Here is a 21,220-nt window from a genome sequence, read left to right as displayed (position 1 = left end):
TCAGAAGAGTCACAGTATATGCAAACATATCAAAGGTACAAAGACTTGCAATAAAGAAAGCTGCCCCCATGGAGCTTACAGGTTAGTTGTGATGTCCAATTTTATGTGTCAACCTGGCTAGGCCACGGAACCCAAATATCTGGTCAAACACCAATCTAGATGTTGCTGTGAAGGTATTTTTTACATTTTTAAAAAATGTTTATTTTTTATTTTTGAGAGAGATAAGAGCATGAGCAGGGGAGGGGCAGGGAGAGAGAGAGAGACACAGCAATCTGAAACAGGCTCCAGGCTCTGAGCTGCCAGCACAGAGCCCAACACAGGGCTCAAACTCGTGAACAGAGAGATCATGACCTACGCTGAAGTCAGACTCTTAACCAACTGAGCCACCCAGGCACCCTGCGAAGGTATTTTTGAGAGGAGATTACCATTTAAATCAATAGACTTTGAGTAAAGCAGATCACCCTCCATACTGTGGGTGTGCCTCACCCATTCATTGAAGGACTTAAGAGAAAAAGGTTCCCAGGCATAGAGAATTCTGCTTCCAGAATGCCTTAGGACTCAAGCTGCAATATTAACCCTTCTCTGGGTCTCCAGCCTGCTGGCCTGCATTATTATTCTGCACTTTCAGTTCCTACAATCACATAAGCCAACTCCTTAAAAATAAGTCTCTGTCTCATGGGGTGTCTCGGTGACTCAGTTAAGCATCTGACTCTTGATTTCGGCTCAGGTCATGGTATCATAGGTTCATGGGATTGAGCCCCGTGAGCTCTAGAGAGTCTGCTTGGGATTCTCTCTCTCTGCCCCTCCACTACTCACACACTTTCTCTCTCTCAAAATAAATAAAAGAAACATTTAAAAAATAAATAAGTCTGTCTCTACACACACACACACACACACACACACACACCCTATATATCGGTCCTGTTTCTCTGAAGACCATAAAACCTCACATCTCTGTATTGTTTAGAACCAGTCAGGGGGAAACACGACTTTAGAGAATTAAATGAGCAGAAAGACACATGATATGTACTTTTTTGTATTCTGCCACTGTTTAGTCCCCACATCAGCAATCCATCTCTTTACAGTTCCTTCGTTCAATGTAGGAATTTTCCTCCTCAGATTAACATAGGAATTCTGTAAACAAACAAGTAAAACACAGCAATTTAGACACAACAGAAACAGGTATCCACCTTTTAGGCACATTCTAAGGATACAGGGTAATACTGATTTTTTTTTTTTAATTTTTTTTTAACGTTTATTTATTTTTGAGACAGAGAGAGACAGAGCATGAATGGGGGAGGGGCAGAGAGAGAGGAGACACAGAATCCGAAGCAGGCTCCAGGCTCTGAGCCATCAGCCCAGAGCCCGACGCGGGGCTCGAACTCACGGACCTCGAGATCGTGACCTGAGCTGAAGTCGGACACTTAACCGACTGAGCCACCCAGGCGCCCCAATACTGATTTTTAAATATGGATTAACATAGCTCCAGGAAATCATAAAGTGAGATTCTAACCAAGACGTAACATCATTTGGCCGGTTGCCAACATCTTGTCCAAGGGGCTTAACTCTGAAGTAAACTTCTGAGTGCTCTAACACGTAGCACTTTGTAAGGTATAACTGGATTAAAATGAGCATCACACAGCCTTAAGGGGAGGCTGAAAGGACTGTGTAGAAAGGAGGAACTCGGATTGCCTCAGCAACATAGGGTGGGGAGGTTATGAGCTGACTATTCACAGGCCTATGAACCTCCGGTCTTTTTCAGTACTGGCTGGGAATATCATTTTAGAATGTCAACCTGTCGCACTCCATCTCACTCTCCCTCTCTCTCTCTCAAAATAAACATAGTAATGATAAAAAAAAGGGGGGGGGGCACCTGGGTGGCTCAGTCGGTTGAGCGTCCGACTTCAACTCAGGTCATGATCTCACACTCATGGGTTCGAGTCCCGCATGGGGCTCTGTGTGGACAGCTCAGAGCCTGGAGCCTTGCTTCGGATTCTGTGTCTCCCTCTTTCTCTGCCCCTCCCACCCCCCCCTCAAAATAAATCAACATAATAATAAAAAAAAAATTTCAGAATGTCAACCTGTTAGCTTGCTAGGATACTGACCAAATGCCATTGGCAGGGCAAAGGAAAGATCTAAGGAAATCTGATTTGACATTTACCAGAGACAAATCTGCTGATTTCTGGGAGTCAATACTTATGTAGTTCAGACAGTAAAGGATCAATAATGTTTATTCTCCAAAAGTCAGACTAGGAACTAGATGATTTTGGAATTCACCACACTTGGTAAAACCCTTTGTTTTGCTTTAAAAACCAAGTTATAGAACATCTAGAGATCCACTTTTACCTTTTTTCCCATCCAGAGCAAAATGCTTTGATTCCCTCCAGCAATCATTATTAACTCCTTTTCTGAGGCACGGCTTTCTAAAAGGGAGACACAGAAAGTAAGAGTACAGAAAGTAAGAGTGCAGAAAGTCATTGGCACAAACATGCACACTCTATTTAAATCATTTCAGATTCTTCTTAAACTTAGTTCTTTTATCTTTTTGATAGACAAAGACTCAACACATTTCCCATCCATGAAGCTCCATGAAGCAGTAATATACATTTTCTTCAGAGTAAAGTCTAGCTGGCAAACAAAGGTGACCTGCAAGGTTGACAGGTGACCATCAGCTTTGACATCCATATTTAATGTAAATGCTTAGGTATAAAATACAGTCAAACCACTATTTGGTTAACTGAGTTCTGTTTTAATTTAGCTCTCATTACTAAAAACCATATTCTACAACTCCAGATATAACCAAGAACTATTAAAGAATGTAAATAAGTACTTCAAAAGTCTAAATGGTTGTAAAAATCAAATACATGAACTGCTTAAGGAAATAACCCTACTGTTCATTTTCCCAAAGAACTTATGAGAATACTGGTACTTTAGGTCACCACTAAGGTTTCAGAAGCAAATAAGCATTCTTGAGGCACTTCTATGGTAGAAGGTTTCAGAGCTCTGTGGCTTAAGCCACCATTCAAATCTGGCCAAACCACTGACAGGCCTTGAGAACTGTCTAACCCTTTGCCCTCCAAGTCTCTGTACCTCCAGTAAAATGAGACTGAGAGCACAAATCTCCCAGAACTGTTGGATGGGTGACATACCACAAGTAAGGGGTAAGCAGTTAGAGTGCCTGGCATAAATCAGCTGCTCATCATTCTCAGGGCTTGACAGGATTGAGAGTCAGTGTTACCAGGTAAGAAAACCAATCACTGTGAAATTAATAGGTCTGCTGCAAATGACAATCGGAGGCTGCAGAGGTCTCTGAATCCATATAACCTATTTCATGTTCTATCATTTTACATTCACATTAATATTAATCTGAAGGGATAAGACTTAATCTGAAGACTAATGGTTATTTTGACTTAATTATACTGAATATTTTAACCTGTTTACAAGTAAAAACATGAAACCAATGTTTAGAGAAGCTCCCTTCATAGCTATACATTTCTTTCCTTGCCACATTACATACTTAGAAAAATCAATTTCTCGACAAAGGTATTTATAAAGTGTCAAATCCTGTGCTCCTAACAAAATTTACCAAATGTGAGTTCTTCATTTGATGGCAATTTCATGGGAAGTGGTATCAGCTGATTATGTGTTCCACCGTTTCCCAGTTGTCCTTCTTTTCCAGAACCAAAAGAAAAGACCTTCCCCAAATCAGAAACATAGGCAAGTGTGTGCTGCCTATTAAATAAAAAATACATATGGTCAATTATCAGTCACCTACAATGAAGAGATTACACAGCAACACAGTAAACTGCTGAAATTAGGCTACCCAGTGAGTGAAACTAGTTAATCAACTCTCATCAGATGAAATTAGCCATCTGGAAACTAAGATAGCATTGATGTGTGGCTAAAATGATTTTGGAATCCCGAACGATTCCAAGGCCATGATTGCTGTGCTTTGGCAAATGATGTTCCCTTTGTCAGGAACAAGAAGCACCCCTTGCTTCTACTCCTTTTTCATGCCTTGGTTTGAGAGTCACCACCCTTGGAAGCCATCTCTTGACTCCCTCCTCTCCCCATCCTAGAAGATGGAATTAGGTGATCCTTTCTGAGCTCCCTATTTCCCAAAGATCTTTACCACAATGATACTAATCTGCTCCATGGTCCTTTCCACTCTAGAATGTGTAAGTAAAGAATTTGGCCTTTGTCCTCAGTTCCTGGGAGGAAATCTCTAAGCCATAAGAATTTCCCAGGTAATAGAAGTATCTTTGTTATTCATGGCAGGATCCTGAGATCACACCTAACAGTTTACCCAGCAGGTGGCTCTTAGAGGACCCCTCTGACTGCATGGAAGCCTAACCTGCTTGGAAGGAGAGGCTGGAAGTTGAGTTCAACCCTGTAAGTAATGATTCAATCAACCATGACTAAGCAATGAAACCCCAATAACAACTCTGGACTTGGGTGAACTTCCCTGGTCAGCAAAACTCTACACCTTGTCATGTATCCGGCTGGGAGGAGGTAATATCATTCCGTCTATGGCTCCAAGGGAAGTGGACAGAGGAAGCTCATTTGAACTCCCCCTAGACTCTGTCCTATACACCACTTCCTTTGGTTCTAATTTGTATCCACTTCTTATAATAAATATAAATGAGTTTAACAACATTCAGTTCTGAGAGTGTTTCCAGTGAATTCTGTGTTAGTAGAACTGCTCTGGTTTTTATTAAGGTATCTCTAACGTGACAACTCCTCTTGTAACACATGCTACTTAAATGTGTGTTATGAAAAATCCAGAGTGGTGATAATGTTCCCTTGCTTAATGCAGACAGATTGAATGCAGAGAATCATATCATCCCAATAATCTGGTCTACTTTAATATCCATTTATGTAATTTTACTCCAGGATCATAAAAGAATTAGGTATATAGATTGAAAATACATACACCAGTTTTTTACAGAAAAGGTTTTGGTAAACAAACAAATGAACCCAACATTCAGATAGAACCTGAATTTGCTTATGTTTAATGAGAAAAAATTGCCCCAAAGAAGAGTAAGTGCATCTGGATGAAAATATTTAACTTTACCACAACCCCAAATCAAGAAATAATTACGTAAACAAAAGAGCCTGAGCAAGTTTTTCTACTTTTGTTCAAAAAGAAAAAAAAAAAAAAAAAGAAGCTGTGAAAATCAAACTTGTTAGAATATTCTACTCAAACCAACTGACTTTGTCCTATCCTCAATGACCACTCTCAAAGAATTATAGTAACTCAGTATATTGTTGGTCCACGAGGAGTTAAAAGAACAATGAACAATCCTTTATGATTCACATTTATTTTTCCCCCAAATAAAATGACTTATTTTTTTTTTTTTTAGGTGAAAGTGCATTTGAACAGTTACAATGATATTGCACTAAAGGGGCAACAAAAAGTGAATACATGTTCTCATTAAAAAAAAAAAAAATTGGGGCACCTATGTGGCTCAGTCCGTTATGCATCCAACTCTTGATTTTGGCTAAGGTCATGATCTCATGGTTCGTGGGTTTGAGCCCCAAGTCAGACTGCGCTGGCGGCATGGAACCTGCTTGGGATTCTCTCTCTCTCTCTCTCTCTCTCTCTCTCTCTCTCTCTGCCCCTCTGCTGTATGCAGTCTCTCTCAAAATAAATAAATAATCTTATAAAAATCAATGAAAATAAATACACATACTAAAATAAAGATTATTTTTATCTAATAATGTAAATTAAGCATCTTTACCCATTTGAAAATGTTTTTTTAATTTTTTATTTTAACATTTATTCATTTTTAAGAGACAGAGAGAGAAACAAGTTGGGGAGGGCAGAGAGAGAGGGAGACACAGAATCTGAAGCAGGCTCTAGGCTCTGAGCTGTCAGCACAGAGCCTGACATGGGGCTTGGACCCACGAACCATGAGATCATGATCTGAGCTGAAGTCAGATACTTAACCGACTGAGCCACCCAGATGCCCCTGAAAATGTTTAATACTTTTATTTCAATCAAAAAAACTGATGGAAATTTTATCAAACTACCTACCTAAATATATCATATTGATTTTATCAAATTTCGCAGACATTTTACAACTTACCTTCCACATGCTAACTGGGTTACTCTATTCCCAGCAAGCTCAGTCACCAAACGGGGTCTTAACTCGTTCTGTGTTGAATTGTGACCAAGTTGCCCATGTTTTCCAGCACCAAAAGTAAATACCAGCCCATCCTAAGGAAAGGAAACTTCTTATCAGATTCTAGAGAAATACAACAGAGAAGTAATATTCACAGATGCTTTTGCATCCGTGAATAATTCATAGAAGGACTGTTAAAGCAAAGCTCCCAAATTATCAGGAGGACAATCCAGTATGTGGAAAGTGACCCCTCTTCCCAGGGAGACACTAAGTGCCCCCACCTAGGTGTTCTAGTGCTTCCCCCACTACAAGGCTCTTCCGTGGAAGAAACAAGGATACACACACCTTTGTGAGCAGGGCAGTGTGAGAGCCACCACAAGCAAGAAATTCAACTTTCTGATTGTCCAGTGCTTCAATAAGGGAAGGAAAATCTTTACCTATGCAGGGAAAAGAACAGTTGAAGTGATCAAAAGAAAATGCTGACTTGGACACTGGAGTTCCATGTTGCTAGTAATACCTGGACTATCTCTCAGCTGGCAGTAACAATTCCCAGCACCTTCTAAGAAGAAAGGCCTCTATGTTGGTATATTATTTAGGGCTAAAAATGGGGGTGAGGCAGTGGTCAAAGGGCCACACATGGGAGAACTCACCTGTGAAAGTGTCAAGCCACTTCCCAGAGCCCACTCTTCTCCTTTGAACCTAACTTGATTAACTTTAATTGCAGCATATCTGGGATTTCCAATTCACATCTAAAAGTACCCTTTCAATGAGCATAAAGGTTCTTTCTTCCTTTTAAATTCTCTACTAGTGTCCTTGCCTCACACCACCTCTTCTTTCTTTCACAATTTCCTTATCATGGCACTTTGAGATTGAGCAAAAACAGTTTAACTGCTCTTTATCCCTTTCCATCCTTTGAATAGTTTTCTAACATTGACTTATGGTTTCTCCTGAGTAATTAACATTGGACCACGTTGGGGAAAGATGCAGTGTGTGGTCACTAAGCCAGGGGATATGATGTGTATTACCACGGCTAGTAACACAGCAGTTTGACACACCTGAAAACCCCAACAAGAGTATTTTGGATCATCAGTTTGACATCTGCTTTGTGGAAGTAGTTCAAGGATGAGAATTATGTTTTTTCCGTATCTGCATATACAGATATAATGCCTTACAGAATAAGATTAGAATATGTGAGTTTAGGTAAATCTTTAGTATCCTTTTGTCCTAACATGGATATAATTATATTAACAGACATTCAGGTGCATAGGTACATCAGAGGTCATTTCATCCAAATGCGTCACTTTACAGAGAAAGAAAATAACACCTACAAAAACGTTAAGGGACTTAGCAAGGCCCTGCTATTCATTAACTGCGAAGTGAGAAGCAGAGCCTGGATATTCTGAACACAGTCCAATGCTCTTTCCGTCAGCCCACACAACCCTGACACATGCCTCAACTGCAGCAACAACTTCCACACTATGCATATCTCTTAGACTGACTCTGCCCTGAAGCCAAACCTAACTGGGAAGAACAGCACCAATGAAAGTGAAGATCTGAACCATTTTTGACAGGGAGGACTGTGTTTAACTTCATCTCTTACTTAACAAATATATTTACTGATAATATGAATTTGAAAATGTTTCCATACCGTCAGTGTGGCCCAGGCCTAGTTGTCCAAAATCATTTCTTCCCCAGGAGTAGATGTTTCCAGACATGGATAAGGCCATGCTGTGGGCTTTTCCCGCAGAAATCTGAACCAAGGGAATTCCTGACAGGTTCTCCACAATCTGTGGTATGGCGATTGAGGACAACTGACTTCCAATTCCAAGTTGGCCATGTAAGTTCTGTCCCCACGCAAAAAGCTCACCACCTTGACATAAACAAAATGTTGCCTTATTAAGTTTAAAGTGAAGGAGACATTAACTAAGGGTATTATATATGTTATCCATACTACCAGTCTCTTACATTCAACTTCCTAGATCCCACATGTCTGAGACAGAAAAACTACAAGAATCTTCTCTTTAGCAGTAACAGTTCTACTTCCTTACCTCCCACGTCAAAGGGTAGTGGTTATGTCCTTGTTTCCCCAAACCTCATCTTCCTAGATTGTGATTTACCAATAATAAACTGACATCACTAGACTGTGGGCTTCTTCGATGGTTGTGCCCCTGCCCCCAAATTTCACATGTTGAAATCCTAACAACTCTCAATGTGACGGTATTGGGAGGTGGACCTTTGTGAGGTGGTTAAGATTAGGTGAGATCATGAGGATGGAGCCTTCAAGAATGGGATTAATGCCCTTTTAGAAGAGAGATTCCAGGGGCGAATAGCTGGCTCAGTCAGTGGAGCATACAACCCTTGATCTTCAGGGTTGTGAATTTGAGTCCCACACTGGGTATAGCAATTACTTGAAAATAAAATCTTTAAAAAAAGAGAGAGAGGAATTCCAGAGACTTCTCTTGCCCCTCAACAGACACTGAAACTGCTGGCACCTTAAATTGGGACTTCCAGGCTCCAGGCTGGGGGAAGTAAATTTCTTCTGTTTAAGCCAGCCAATTTTTGGTATTTTTGTTATAGCAGCCCAAATGGACAGAGACAGGTAGAATGAAGACACCTGAATATATTACAATCAAATTCAAGAAATACTTATTTTCAAAAACTCATAATATAGGCACATGAAAACCAGAAACATTCTACATCTGGGAAAATAAAACCTAAAATTAATGTTTTCTCTCTGGCCCACCCACTCTGTTCATGTGCCTGAAAATCCTAAATAATTTACACATCTGAAATTACAGCACAGTATCTTGAAAGAGTCTGCTTCTTCTTCCATTAACTGAATATCCAGAGCACATTTTTCAAGAAATGTTCTTAGATGTTATCTAATGGAGTTGACAATATCAGAGTCTGAAAAAACATATCAAAAAATTAATGCTACCTGAGCATTAATTAATTAATGCTTACTGAGCTAAGATACTGTACAGATAGATTCTGGTGGGAGACAGAGCTTCTCCTTCAAATGTAACTATCAAAGGGGCTCCTGGGTGGCTTAGGCAGTTAAGCATTCGACTTCAGCTCAGGCCATGATCTCGAGGTCAGTGAGTTCGAGTTCGAGCTCTGCTCGGGTTCTGTGCTGACAGCTCAGAGCCTGGAACCTGCTTCAGATTCTGTGTCTCCCTCTCTCTCTCTGCCCCTCCCCTGCTCTGTTTCTCGAAAACAAATAAACGTTAAAAAAAAATTTTTTTAATGTAACTATCATCTGCCTATCAGTCACCAGAAATATAATGATGACTTGATCAGTTCCCTTTCTTGCTTCTCCAACTTTCAGTCTTCCTAGATTATGATTAACCAGTAATAAGCCCTGAAAATCTCTTTTGCTCCGTATCAATAGACTCTGGGATTCCTGAAGACACAGTGTTGGCTGTTTCATCTTTTTTAACTTGAACACAGTAGATATTCAAAATGAAATATGTGTTCTTGAATGGATGAAGTCAAACAACCAGGCCAATTTTTTCCAATGCACAGTTCATATTCTCAAACTTCAATACAGGTCAAATTCTGGATTTACTTCTCTTGAATTCAGGTTTCCCATTAGTTTATTTACTCTGTCCTATATATTAAAAATCCAGGGCGCCTGGGTGGCTCAGTCAGTTAAGCATCTGACTCTTGATTTTGACTTAAGTCATCATCTCACTCAGTTTGTAGGATTGAACCTTGCATCCAGCTCTGGGCTGACAGCATGGAGCCTACTTGGGATTCCCCCCCATAATTCTTTCTCTCTCAAAGTAAGTAAACATTTTATAAATTATTTAAAGTTGGGGCGCCTGGGTGGCTCAGTCAGTTAAGCATCTGACTTGATTTTGGCTTAAGTCATCATCTCACTCAGTTTGTAGGATTGAACCTTGCATCCAGCTCTGGGCTGACAGCATGGAGCCTACTTGGGATTCCCCCCCATAATTCTTTCTCTCTCAAAGTAAGTAAACATTTTATAAATTATTTAAAGTTGGGGCGCCTGGGTGGCTCAGTCGGTTAAGCGTCCAACTTCGGCTCAGGTCATGATCTCATGGTTTGTGAGTTCAAGCCCTGCATCGGGCTCTGTGCTGACAGCTCAGAGCCTGGAACCTGCTTTAGATTCTGTGTCTCCCTCTCTCTCCCCTGCTCACGCTCTGTCTCTCTGTCTCCCAATAATAAATAAACATTAAAAAATTTTTTAAAAATTATTTAAGGGGTGCCTGGGTGGCTCAGTAGATTAAGCGTCCGACTTTGGCTCAGGTCATGATCTCCAGGTTCACAAGTTAGGCCCTGCGTCAGGCTCTGTGCTGACAGCTCAGAGTCTGGAGCCTGCTTTGGATTCTCCCTCCCTCTCTCCTCCTTTCTCCTTGTGCTCGCTCTCTCTCTCCAAAGTAAATAAAAAACATTTTAAAAATTATTAAATTTTTTTTCCTTGGCCCTGAATTCCCATCTATTACCTTCCTGTCATAATTATTCCTCCATGGTCAAGTTTCTTTAGGAAATAATCTATATTCATTGCTTCCATTTCCCACTATTACTGCCTTCCATTCCTTATTTCTGATAAGAAACAAAAAAATAATAAGGGCTGGGGAGAATCCCTGAATTCAAATGGTAATGTGAAAACACATCAGAGGTTTTCAAACTGGCCACAAGAGCAGATCCAAGGGATTCTAAGCTCCTGCCACAGGAGCTAAAAGAGCACTAGAAGGAGGGAAGAACGTTCTCGAAAACGGTGGCCCATGCCTGGTCCTGAGTCCACGATGATTTTGATTATTCAGAATATTTTCACTGTTTCATACTTAAAAAATAAAAACACAAAAGTGTTGGAAAAATCTCTAGGGTCAAGATGGAGCCATTCCTGCCCAAGGTGCCATGTCAGCAAACTGAACTTATATGTTCCTTTAGATGCTCTGCTTGACCAGAACCGCCACATATCCAGTCAGCCAATCCCCAAACACCAAACCAGCTCTGGGATATATGCTTATTTCCTTGTTCCCTGATCTTTCTGAGGAGGGTTAAATATGCAACCCTTCCCAACCAATCATGCCCTATTTCTACACAAGCAGTAGTGTACTGCTTCTAACACTCTATAAAACTCACTCTTGCACAAAATCCCTCCAAAACAGTGCTCCACTGCTTGTGATGCACTATACTCCCAATCCATCGATTGCTTGTCCTTGAACAAAGGGTATCAAATTCTTTACTAAACTGTTTTTGTTTTGTCATTTGACAGAATAAAATGTAGGAATAATAATTATGGAAACCTGAAGATTTTATATGTCCAAAAATTCTCTTATTTTGTATCTCCTTTAAGAACAAGTGCCTTGGGGAATGTGGCTAGCTCAGTCAGTAGAGCATGTGACTCTTTATGGACTCTATCTCAGGGTTGTGAGTTCAAGCCCCAAGTTGGGCCTGAAGTTTACTTAAAAAAAAAAAAGAGTTAAGTGCCCTGAATTATATCAAATTCAAAACCATATTTCTGTCTGTTGCAAGGTGACGCATACACATTCTACTAGTTCTACATATATATGCAATTTTTTCCTCTAAAAACCAATATTCTAGAAAAGTACCTTTTGAGAGTGCAAGAGAATGATAATCCCCACATGTGATCTGAATTATACTTTTTTCTTGTAAAATGCATTGAAACCTGATGAAAGAAAATATATTTTGTGTCAATCACTGTAATAAAAGTCACAATATCAATGTTAAAATTACTAATTGTATTTAATTGGGATGAAAGTCAAGGAAATATTTAAATTTACTGCTTCACATTCAGTACATCAAAAATTATAAAAAATACTATATGTTTTAAGTGGTGGTTTAAAAAGTAAAATAACATGAATTGTATTATTACATTCAAATGATTTTAAGCCTCTTTTGCAAACAGTTAATTGTATGATACAGGAATAATACAAGATAAAAATAAGTTCTAATTCACACAATCTACTAGGAAAAACTCTCATAAATCATTCCTTGATAATGCCATTTTTCTCCTAGGTTGAAAACTTTTATTTCTGGTAATCTAATTTATAGGATTATTATGAGGGTTAAATAATCTAATGAATGTGAAAGTCCAATTTGGGGTGAGGCAGACTAACAATCATGTCTTTCAAATGCCAAAGCAAGACATGTTGCCTATGGGACACAACCTGGCATAGTAATTTACTGATGGAATTCACTGGTCATTTCAGAACTGCTTACTAAGAGCCACTATGAAAAGCAGGGGACAAGGTTCATATAAAGTAACATTTTCCTACAAAAATTATGATTGCCTTTTAATAAAAGAAAAATATTCTTAATATTTCTTAATAAAAGAAAAAAGTTCCCTACCTTGCATGTTCTATGCTATAGTTGTACTCAAATGGTTTTCCATCTGAGGATAGAATCAGCATGTGCTCTGCTCCTTGGTCCACGGAATGTATCTTCGTTTTTTTTCCTAACTTAATGCACTCTGCAGAGCAAATGCAACCAGGAACTATCATCAGTCTGGTTATTAACTCACTATTATTACTGATTTCATTATAACACACTTAAAACACCTGGAAAAACATTTCAACTGAACAACCTTAGACTTAACATGAACTTCTCTTTAAAGAAAAATTCAAGAAAGAAAAGCAGACAAATTAGCAAAAACTACTGTTTTGATGATGGATTTTTTCAATTTGGGAAAGCACGGATTCATACTTTGTTTTAAATTGAATATAGACTTAATATAACCAATTAAATATTTGCTTTTAGATTCCTGTTTAATAAATTGAGACAGAAAAATTAAATTTAAAGTGACAGAAATGAAAAAGTCTATAAGAAAATATAACAGTATCTGGAAGACATAACTCTTTAGGAGAAAATACATGGTGTATTTTGAGATATACTCTTTCCAAATACAAAGAAATAACAATAATAAAACCCTCCTCACTGCTCAATATAAAAGCCAAGGTCTTGGGGCATTATTTTTAAGGAAGGATACTGTTAAAAGAATTTTTATTGGCATTATTGAATATTTAACTCTTTCTAAAAGTTAAGAGATTTAAAATTATCCACAGTTACCATTTACTCTTATTTCATTTGTTTACAAAAATTAAATGTGGGAACTTGTTTTACTTTTCGGTTCTAATCAAACACAATTTACTCATGTAAGAATCTCAACGCACAAACCACTTCATATTACAAATGATATGAGCAGCAAAACAGTTTGGTAATAAAGGAGAAATGGTTAAACAGACTAACGTTTTTTAGAGATCAGCACTTCAAATCAGTTGAAAAAAAGGTTACTCAAAAAAGGTACTGGGACATCAGACTAGCTATTTGGAGAAACAAATAAATCTAGATTCCCCTATTACCTTAAATCAAAATAATTTTCAAGTGCATCAAAAATTTTGACTTTAAAAATAAAAGCTTAAAATTCCTATAAGGATGAGTACATTAAGAAAACAAAACAAAACAAAAAAAACCTTGAGACTGGATAGCGTTGTAACACAAAATCCATAACCCTTCTTAAAAGAAGACTGTAGAAGGAGACCGTAAAATAACACCAACAAAAGTTGGGAAAAACATCACAACGTATAAAATGGACAAAGGGCTATTCTTAATATTCAAATAACTCAAATAAATAAGAAAAAAATTAAGAACTCAAATTTTTAAAAGCTAGTCAAAGGTATGAAAAGGCAATTCAAAAAGAATGCAAATGGCCAATAGAAAAAAAAGATGCTTGACTTCACTCAAGGTAAAAGCAAAACGACTGGTAAAATACCATTTTCTTCACTATTCAGATGGGCAAAAGTTTCTATGTGGCCATTTGCTTTCCTCCACCTAAAAAATCGAAACCACAGTTCCTGACACCTAATCTATAGAGATTACCACCTCGGATAAATGCAACTGAAAGCACTCTTTAAATTGCTTGCATATATAAGATAGTATCGTTGGGAACAAGAGAACTGTATTCTCCAAAGGCACACAAAATCAGACCCGGTGCGCTCTAAAAAGAAGTGACAACCAAACTGAACAGATACCAGTGCTAAAAGCGGACTAGCTAAGAAGATGCTGCCGGCAAGCGCGCTCGGTCCGCGCGGCCAACGTGTGGAGGGCGAGACCCAGTTCTCGATACCCTCCTCCCCCGCCCTCCCGCAAACTCAGCGCCAACTAGGGACGTGGAGAAGGGAGAGCACAGGGAATCGAACGCACCAAACGCAAAAGCCACCGGGCCCGGCGCATTTCTGCGGCCACCGCGGACCGCTGCGGCGTAGAGCTTTCTAAGCTCTCCTTCCCGTTTAGAGGACGGCACACCCACAATCGGGGAGCTCCGGAGAGAAGCGTCCGTGCCGCCCCGGCCCCGCAGGCGCTACACCGGGGTCCCCCGGCCGCCCACCCTCACACCCCCAGCCCGAGGTAGGACGGCCGAGCGGGCATTTCCCTCCTACTCACTCGGCTTCCTGGTGCCGTCGCTCCCCGCCGGCAGCTGGTGGACCTCGACGCCGGCCCCGCCGCGCTCCAACACCACCAGGCGCCCGCGCGTACAGCACATCTGGCGCGTCGCCTCGGTCCTCTGGTGCAGCGCCCCGCGGAGGCCGGCGGCGCTGGGGAAGAGCCAGAGCTGCGTGCCCTGCGGTTCCGCGGAGCGCCCGGGCGCTGTGGTTCGGGGCGCCGGGGCCGGCCCGGGAGCCGAGCGCGCGCCGCCCCGCGCCCCCCTTCGTGGCCTCCGCTCCATCGCCCCTTTCCCGGGCTCCACAGCCGCGCCTCGGCTTTCCAGACCTCGTTGGAAATGGAGCTCCCAAGAAATCGGTTCCCCGCGTCGCGGTGCGCAGCCACAGCTAGCGGACCTCGCCGCGGCGTCGAGGAACTGTAGCCTCCTCTGCTCCGCCCCCGCTCAGTTGCCGGACTAGCCACGTGCTGTTTGGGGGGCGGAGCCGGCAGTTCAGTAGGAAACGAAACCGATGCTCTTGTAAGGGGGCGGAAGAGAAGTGGAAAAGGAAAGGGAAACTCGAAAGCGTCAGAAATGGGTTGGAAGGCAGCCACAGTAAACAGGGTGCTGGCAGGTCACGAGATGGGTGGGCAAGGCTGAGGAGCTGTCCCCGGGCGAGCTTTGGCCACCTGAACTCCTGTACTAAGTGGCTTTGGAAGAAACACTGCAGTTCCACTAGGAGGAGCACTGAACACGGGCAGACTTGCATAATTTCCAGAAACTATGGTAAGGAAAGTCAGCTTGTTAAGCATTCTGTCTCAGGCTCCGCCACACGATCGCGATGAAACTGAAAGAACTGCGCGGTCACCCCCTCCGCCCACGTCGCGGTGCCTGGCAACCAGTGATGTGCTTTCTGTCAGTACGGTTTGCCTTTTCGAGAATTCCTTACAAATGGAGTCAAACTACTGTGCAGTCTTTGTGTCTGCCTTTTTCTCCACTTAGCATAAATAATGCTTTTGAGATCAATCCTGTTGTGTTTCATCAGTAGTTGGTCAGTCAGTAGTGATTGTTGAATGGTATTCCGATATATGGGTATACAACAATTAGTTGTCCATTAGCCGATTAACAGGCACTTCAGTTCTTTTCCAGTTTGGGGCTACAATGAATAGAGGTACTATGACAATGAGCAAGTCTTTGAATGGATAAATGTTTTCTTGTGAGTAAATACCTAAAAATGGAATTGCCATATCGTATGATAAATACATGACTGTGGTGAAAGACACTCCGAAACCTTTCCAAAGTGCTTACCGTTTTGCATATCCTCCAGCAATTTATGGGAGTGCCGGTCCCTCTATACATATCCTTGACGACATTTGGTATTGTCAGTCTTTTAAACTATAGCCGTTGCAGTCTATAGGTGTATCTTTACTGTGGTTTTAATTAACATTTCCCTAATGATTAATGATGTTGAAGCATCTTTTCATATGCTTATTAGTGCTAATCTCTGTCTCTTTGGTGAAGTATCTCTTCACATCTTTTGCTGTTTATTAATTTGAATGGTCATTATCTCAAAGTTCTTTATATATATTGCAGTACTTTGTTATATATCAAGTCCTTTATTAGATTTGCTTTGAAATGTTTTCTACCAGTCTGTGGCTTGCCTTTTAATTTTATTTAGTGTCTTTTGAAGAGCAAAAAATTTTAATTTCAATGCAATTTATCCATTTTTTTTCTTTTACATAGTTAATGCCTTTTGGGGGAGGGTCTTAGAAAAACTTTGCTTAACCCAAGATTTCGAAGATTTTTTTTACATGTTATCTTCTAGAAATTTTGTAGTTTTAGGTCTTTGTTACATTTCAAATGAAGTATTCTTTATGGTGTGAGGTAAGGATAGAGGTTAATTTCTGTCTTTACATATTTCCAGTTGTTCTAGCTAGCCTTTGCCGGTTGGATTGCCTTAGTGTCTTTGGCAAACCTCTGTTGGCCATGTGTAATTAGATTTATTTCTGGACCTTTTACTGTGTTCCCTTGATCTATATATCTATTTTTACTCTGAGACCACACTGCTTTGATTACTGTAGATTATAATTAAGTTTCAAAATCAGTTCATTGAAATGCTCCAGCATTGGCCTTTCTTCGGTGTTCTTTTGGCTATATTTTATTTTTGTTTGTTTTGGCTATTTTAGGTCTTCCACATTTCCATATGTATTTCCATATATATTTATCATTATCTACAAAACAAACTGCAGGGATTTTGAAATTGCACTAAATTAAATCAGTTTGGGAAGAATTGACATAATTGATATCTCTCCCCAATAATTTAAAGCTTCTTTAATGTCTTTAAGCAATATTGTCTAGTTTTCACTGTATAGTTGAACATATATTGTTATATTTATCCTTAAATATTTTTTATTTTTTGATGATATTGCAAATGATACTTTTTAAAATTTAATTTATGGTTGTTGTGAGTATATAGAAGTAGTTAATTTTTATATTTGACCTGGAATCCTGAGACTTTTCTATATTTACTTAATACTATTGGTGGGTGGTTTGTTTTTTTAGATCCCTTAGGATCTTCTGCAGATGATCATGTAGTCTATAAACAAGATAGTTTTATTCCTTCCTTTCAGATCATTATGCCTTTTTTTTCACTTTGCCCTCTTGTATAGACTAGTGCCTCTAGTACAATGTTGAATAGAAGTGATGAGAGGCATCCTTGCCTTGTTACTAGTTTTATTTTTATTTTTTATTTTTAAAGTGTATTTATTTTGAGTGTGTGCACACGCTCACACAAGTGAGGGGAGGGCAGAGAGACAGGGAAAGGGAGAGAATCCCAAGCAGGCTCTGCACTGTCAGCACAGAGCCCAACTTGGGGCTTGATCTCACAAACCTTGAGATTGTGACCTGAGCTGAGACGAAGAGTCTGAGTCTGACGCTTAAGCGATTGAGCTGCTTAAGCGATTGAGCCAGCCTGTCACTAGTTTTAGAAGGAAAGCATTTAGCCTTTTACCATTAAGTGTAAGTTTAGCACTTCGTAGGTTCTATCAGATTGAGGAAGTTCCCTTCTGGTCCTAGTTTGCTAAAAATATCATGTGTGAGTGGCTATTGCATTTGGTCAGTTTTTTTGTGTGTGTCTATTGAGGTAATTACATGATTTTTTTGGTCTTACTGTGAAATGTAATAGATTTTTAGGTGTATTTCTGGACTAAACCCCACTTGATTACAGATATTATCCTTGTATTTTGTTGGATATGTCTGATATCCAGAATCCTGGAAAAATTTTTTTGTATCTCTGTTCATGAGAAATACTTGCAGGGTTGTTGTTTTTTTTTTTTTTTCCCCTATAATGTCTTTGTCTGGTTTTGATATTAGGGTAATGCTGATATTGTACTTAATTGGAAAGTGTTCCCTCTTCCTCTGTTTTCTTCTTCCTTTTTCTTTCTTTTTTTCTTTCTTTCTTTTTTTCTTTCTTTCTTCCTTTCTTCCTTCCCTTTTTTTTTTTTTAATTTATTTTGAGAGAGAACTTATGAACGCGAGGGAGGGTCAGAGAGAGGGAGACAGAGAGAATCCCAGGCAGGCTCTGCACTGTCAGCTACAAGCCTGATGTGGGGCTGGAACTCCCAAACTATGAGATCATGGCCTGAGCCGAAATCAAGAGTTGGATGCTTAGCCGACTGAGCCAACCAGGTGCCCCCCCTTTTTTATTAAGATTTTATTTTTAAGTAATCTCTGCACCCAATGTATGGCTCTAACTCACAACCCCAAGATCAAGAGTTGGATTCTCTTCCCACTGAGCCAGCAAGGCAGGGCACCCCTCTTCCTCTGTTTTCTGAACGAATATGTAAAGAATTGCAATGCTCTCTTCCATAAATGTTTAGTATAGTTCATCTGTTTGCATTAGAAGATTTACATTGGAACTGAATGGCCTGAAAAATACAACTGAACAGTCGAGTGCCTAGGGTTCCCTGAGATTTAGAGGTTACCTTTTCCCTTAAAATTCAAATAGAATACATCTGGGCCTTCATTCCATTTATTATATAAACCAGACATATCCAAAAGAAATCTGAGAATTGACTGGGGCTTATGTTCCTACAGACCACCTCACATTCTAGTATCCTTAGTGAATTCTCTCTGTTCTATCTTCAGGTGATTCTGCTCTCTTTCCACATCAGCACCCCAATTTTGACTTTACCCCATGGTCTTTCCTTTTCCAAAGTGCCACTGATACAAGGCTTCTCTGTATGGTTGCCATACAACAGGAACTTATAGAACAGTTTACAGTTTATAATTTAATACAAGACAGAACTGATCTAAAAAAATCCATTGGCCATTTATAGCCATACTTAACTTCTCCTTTAATTCATTCTATAGCCATATTGCTAAGACATATTTCATGTCTTCATTTTCTCCAACTACCATCGGATGGGAGCTCCTGGTTGGGCTCAGTGTTTAACCAAAATAATGATATATGCATTTAGACTGACTCTTGGAACAGGATTGAGGATAAGTATTTATTCAATGAACTAATGAATCCTTTAACATATAGATTTTTCAATAAAATTACTCAGCAGCTGGCTAAATTCAAGACATTTTAGAATATAAAATATATATTTACATGCCTCAAAAACCTGTTGAATTACTTTATTTTTTCAAACCAGCATAATATCTTTAATATTTGCAGACAGTGTTTATTAGATGAACAACATTTTATTTATTGTTTCTTTCCAAAGTTTATTTATTTAATTAGAGAAAGAGAGAGAGAAGCAGAGAGACAAGGAGAGGGAGAATCCCAAGCAGGCTCTGCACTGTCAGCGCAAAGCAGGACATGGGGCTTGAACTCACAGGCAATGAGATCATGACCTGAGCTGAAATCAAGAGTTGAACTCTTAACCAGCTGAGCCACCCAGGTGCCCCTAGATGAACAACATTTTTAAAAATATCTGTTGGCTTTTAATATTCAGTTTATTTTTACATGAAAATTATTGTTCAGGAATAATTCAGTAAAAAGCAAACATTCAAATAACAAATTTAGGGATCAAGAAATGTTAATTTATTAAAAAATTATTCTTAAAAAATTATTCTTGATTCATCATATTATTGTTTACCCCAACATTTGTCAACTAATTCTAAAATCTATTCAACCCTTTGTGTCACTTAGACCTAAGAAAGAACAAACGAGTTGAAGATGAGAGGGCCTGAGAATACAAGGCATCACCAAAACTATCAGGAGTCAGTCTGTGATTTGGAGGGAGGCAAATCCTTTGTTGCTGTTGATGGCTACTTGAAGGGCCTCCTCCACTCTTTCCATCGTAGAATATTTAGGGAGGTCCAGAATATTATGACATGTCAATGCTCTTGGGTTATCTCTTTCACTGAAAGTTTTGGGACAGCGAAAGAGGATTCCCATTTCCTGTTTGCCTCTTGCATGCAGCCTGTCATTTCCTTTAAGAAAAACTAGAAAGAAATAGACTTTGGTTAAGATGTGTTGTTTTTTGTTTTGTTTTGTTTTGTTTTGTTTTATATCCAAGTTAGTTAGCATATAGTGCCATAATGATTTCAGGAGTAGAATCCAGTGATTCATCCCCTATATATAACACCCAGTGCTCATCCCAACAAGTAACCTCCTTAATGCCCCTCACCCATTTGGCCCGTCCTCCCACCCACAACCCCTCCAGCAACCCTCAGTTTGTTCTCTATATTTCAGTGTCTCTTATGTTTTGTCCCCCTCCCTGGTTTTACATTATTTTTGCTTCCCTTCCCTTGTGTTCATGTTTTGTATCTTAAATTCCACAAATGAGTGAAGTCATATGATATTTGTCTTCCTCTGATGGACTAATTTCATTTAGCATAATACACTGTAGTTCCATTCACATTGTTGCAAATGGCAAGATTTCATTCTTTTTGATTGCTGAGTAATACTCCAGTGTGTGTGTGTGTGTGTGTGTGTGTGTGTGTGTGTGTACACACACAACATCTTTATCCATTCATCTGTCGATGGACATCTGGGCTTTTACCATACTTTGGCTATTATCAATAGCACTGCTATAAACACTGGGGTGCATGTGCCATTTCAAAACAGCACACCTGTATCCTTTGGATAAATACCTAGTAATGCAATTGCTGGGTCCTAGGGTAGTTCTGTTTTTCATTTTTTGAGGAACCTCTGTACTCTTTTCCAGAGTGGCTGCACCAGTTTGCATTCCCACCAGCAGTGCAAAAGAGATCCTCTTTCTCCGTATCCTTGCCACCATCTGTTGTTGCCTGCGTTGTTAATATTAGCCATTCTTACAGGTGTGAGGTGGTCTCTCAATGTGGCTTGGATTTGTATTTCCCTGATGATGAGTGATGTTGAGCATTTTTTCATGCTTCTGTTAGCCATCTGGATGTCTTCTTTGGAAAAGTGTTTATTCACATCTTTTGCCCATTTCTTCACTGGATTATTTGTTTTATGGGTGTTGAGTTTGATAAGTTCTTTACAGATTTTGGATACTAACCCTTTACTTGATATGTCATTTGCAAATATCTTCTCCCATTCCATCAGTTGCCTTTTAGTTTTGCTGATTGTTTCCTTTGCTGTGCAGAAGCTTTTTATTTTGATGAGGTCCCAACAGTTCATTTTTGCTTTTGTTTCCCTTGCCTCTAGAGAAGTGTTGAGTAAGAAGTTGCTGCGGCTGAGGTCAAAGAG

At 39.6% G+C, this 21,220-nt stretch overlaps 2 protein-coding genes across 3 annotated transcripts in view; both read right to left on the bottom strand.

The window, feature by feature from the left end:
• The window catches only part of HERC5 (HECT and RLD domain containing E3 ubiquitin protein ligase 5), a 46,955-nt gene extending 31,936 nt beyond the window's left edge, over nucleotides 1-15,019 (bottom strand). Inside the window, exons 1-9 of the mRNA XM_060654649.2 lie at nucleotides 14,559-15,019; nucleotides 12,468-12,588; nucleotides 11,708-11,784; nucleotides 7,774-7,995; nucleotides 6,471-6,562; nucleotides 6,090-6,220; nucleotides 3,587-3,732; nucleotides 2,347-2,423; nucleotides 1,031-1,134 (exon numbers count right to left, since the gene is read on the bottom strand). Coding sequence (XP_060510632.1) covers nucleotides 1,031-1,134; nucleotides 2,347-2,423; nucleotides 3,587-3,732; nucleotides 6,090-6,220; nucleotides 6,471-6,562; nucleotides 7,774-7,995; nucleotides 11,708-11,784; nucleotides 12,468-12,588; nucleotides 14,559-14,841 — 1,253 coding nt within the window. The 5' untranslated portion in view covers nucleotides 14,842-15,019. The remainder of the gene's footprint in view (nucleotides 1-1,030; nucleotides 1,135-2,346; nucleotides 2,424-3,586; nucleotides 3,733-6,089; nucleotides 6,221-6,470; nucleotides 6,563-7,773; nucleotides 7,996-11,707; nucleotides 11,785-12,467; nucleotides 12,589-14,558) is intronic.
• Nucleotides 15,020-19,148: 4,129 nt separating this feature from the next.
• HERC6 (HECT and RLD domain containing E3 ubiquitin protein ligase family member 6) overlaps nucleotides 19,149-21,220 on the bottom strand; it is a 61,744-nt gene continuing 59,672 nt past the window's right edge. The window contains exon 23 of one of the 2 annotated variants that reach the window (XM_078445917.2): nucleotides 19,149-19,989. In XM_078445917.2, the coding sequence (XP_078302043.2) occupies nucleotides 19,766-19,989 (224 nt within the window). In that variant the 3' untranslated portion in view covers nucleotides 19,149-19,765. The remainder of the gene's footprint in view (nucleotides 19,990-21,220) is intronic. The other variant, XM_078445918.2, reaches the window with a different exon arrangement.

This window comes from Panthera onca, chromosome B1, assembly GCF_046562875.1.
Source record: "Panthera onca isolate mPanOnc1 chromosome B1, mPanOnc1 haplotype 2, whole genome shotgun sequence".
Lineage (NCBI taxonomy): Eukaryota > Metazoa > Chordata > Mammalia > Carnivora > Felidae > Panthera > Panthera onca.
Note: the sequence above shows the minus strand (reverse complement) of the source record. Positions and strands in the feature narration are given on the sequence as shown.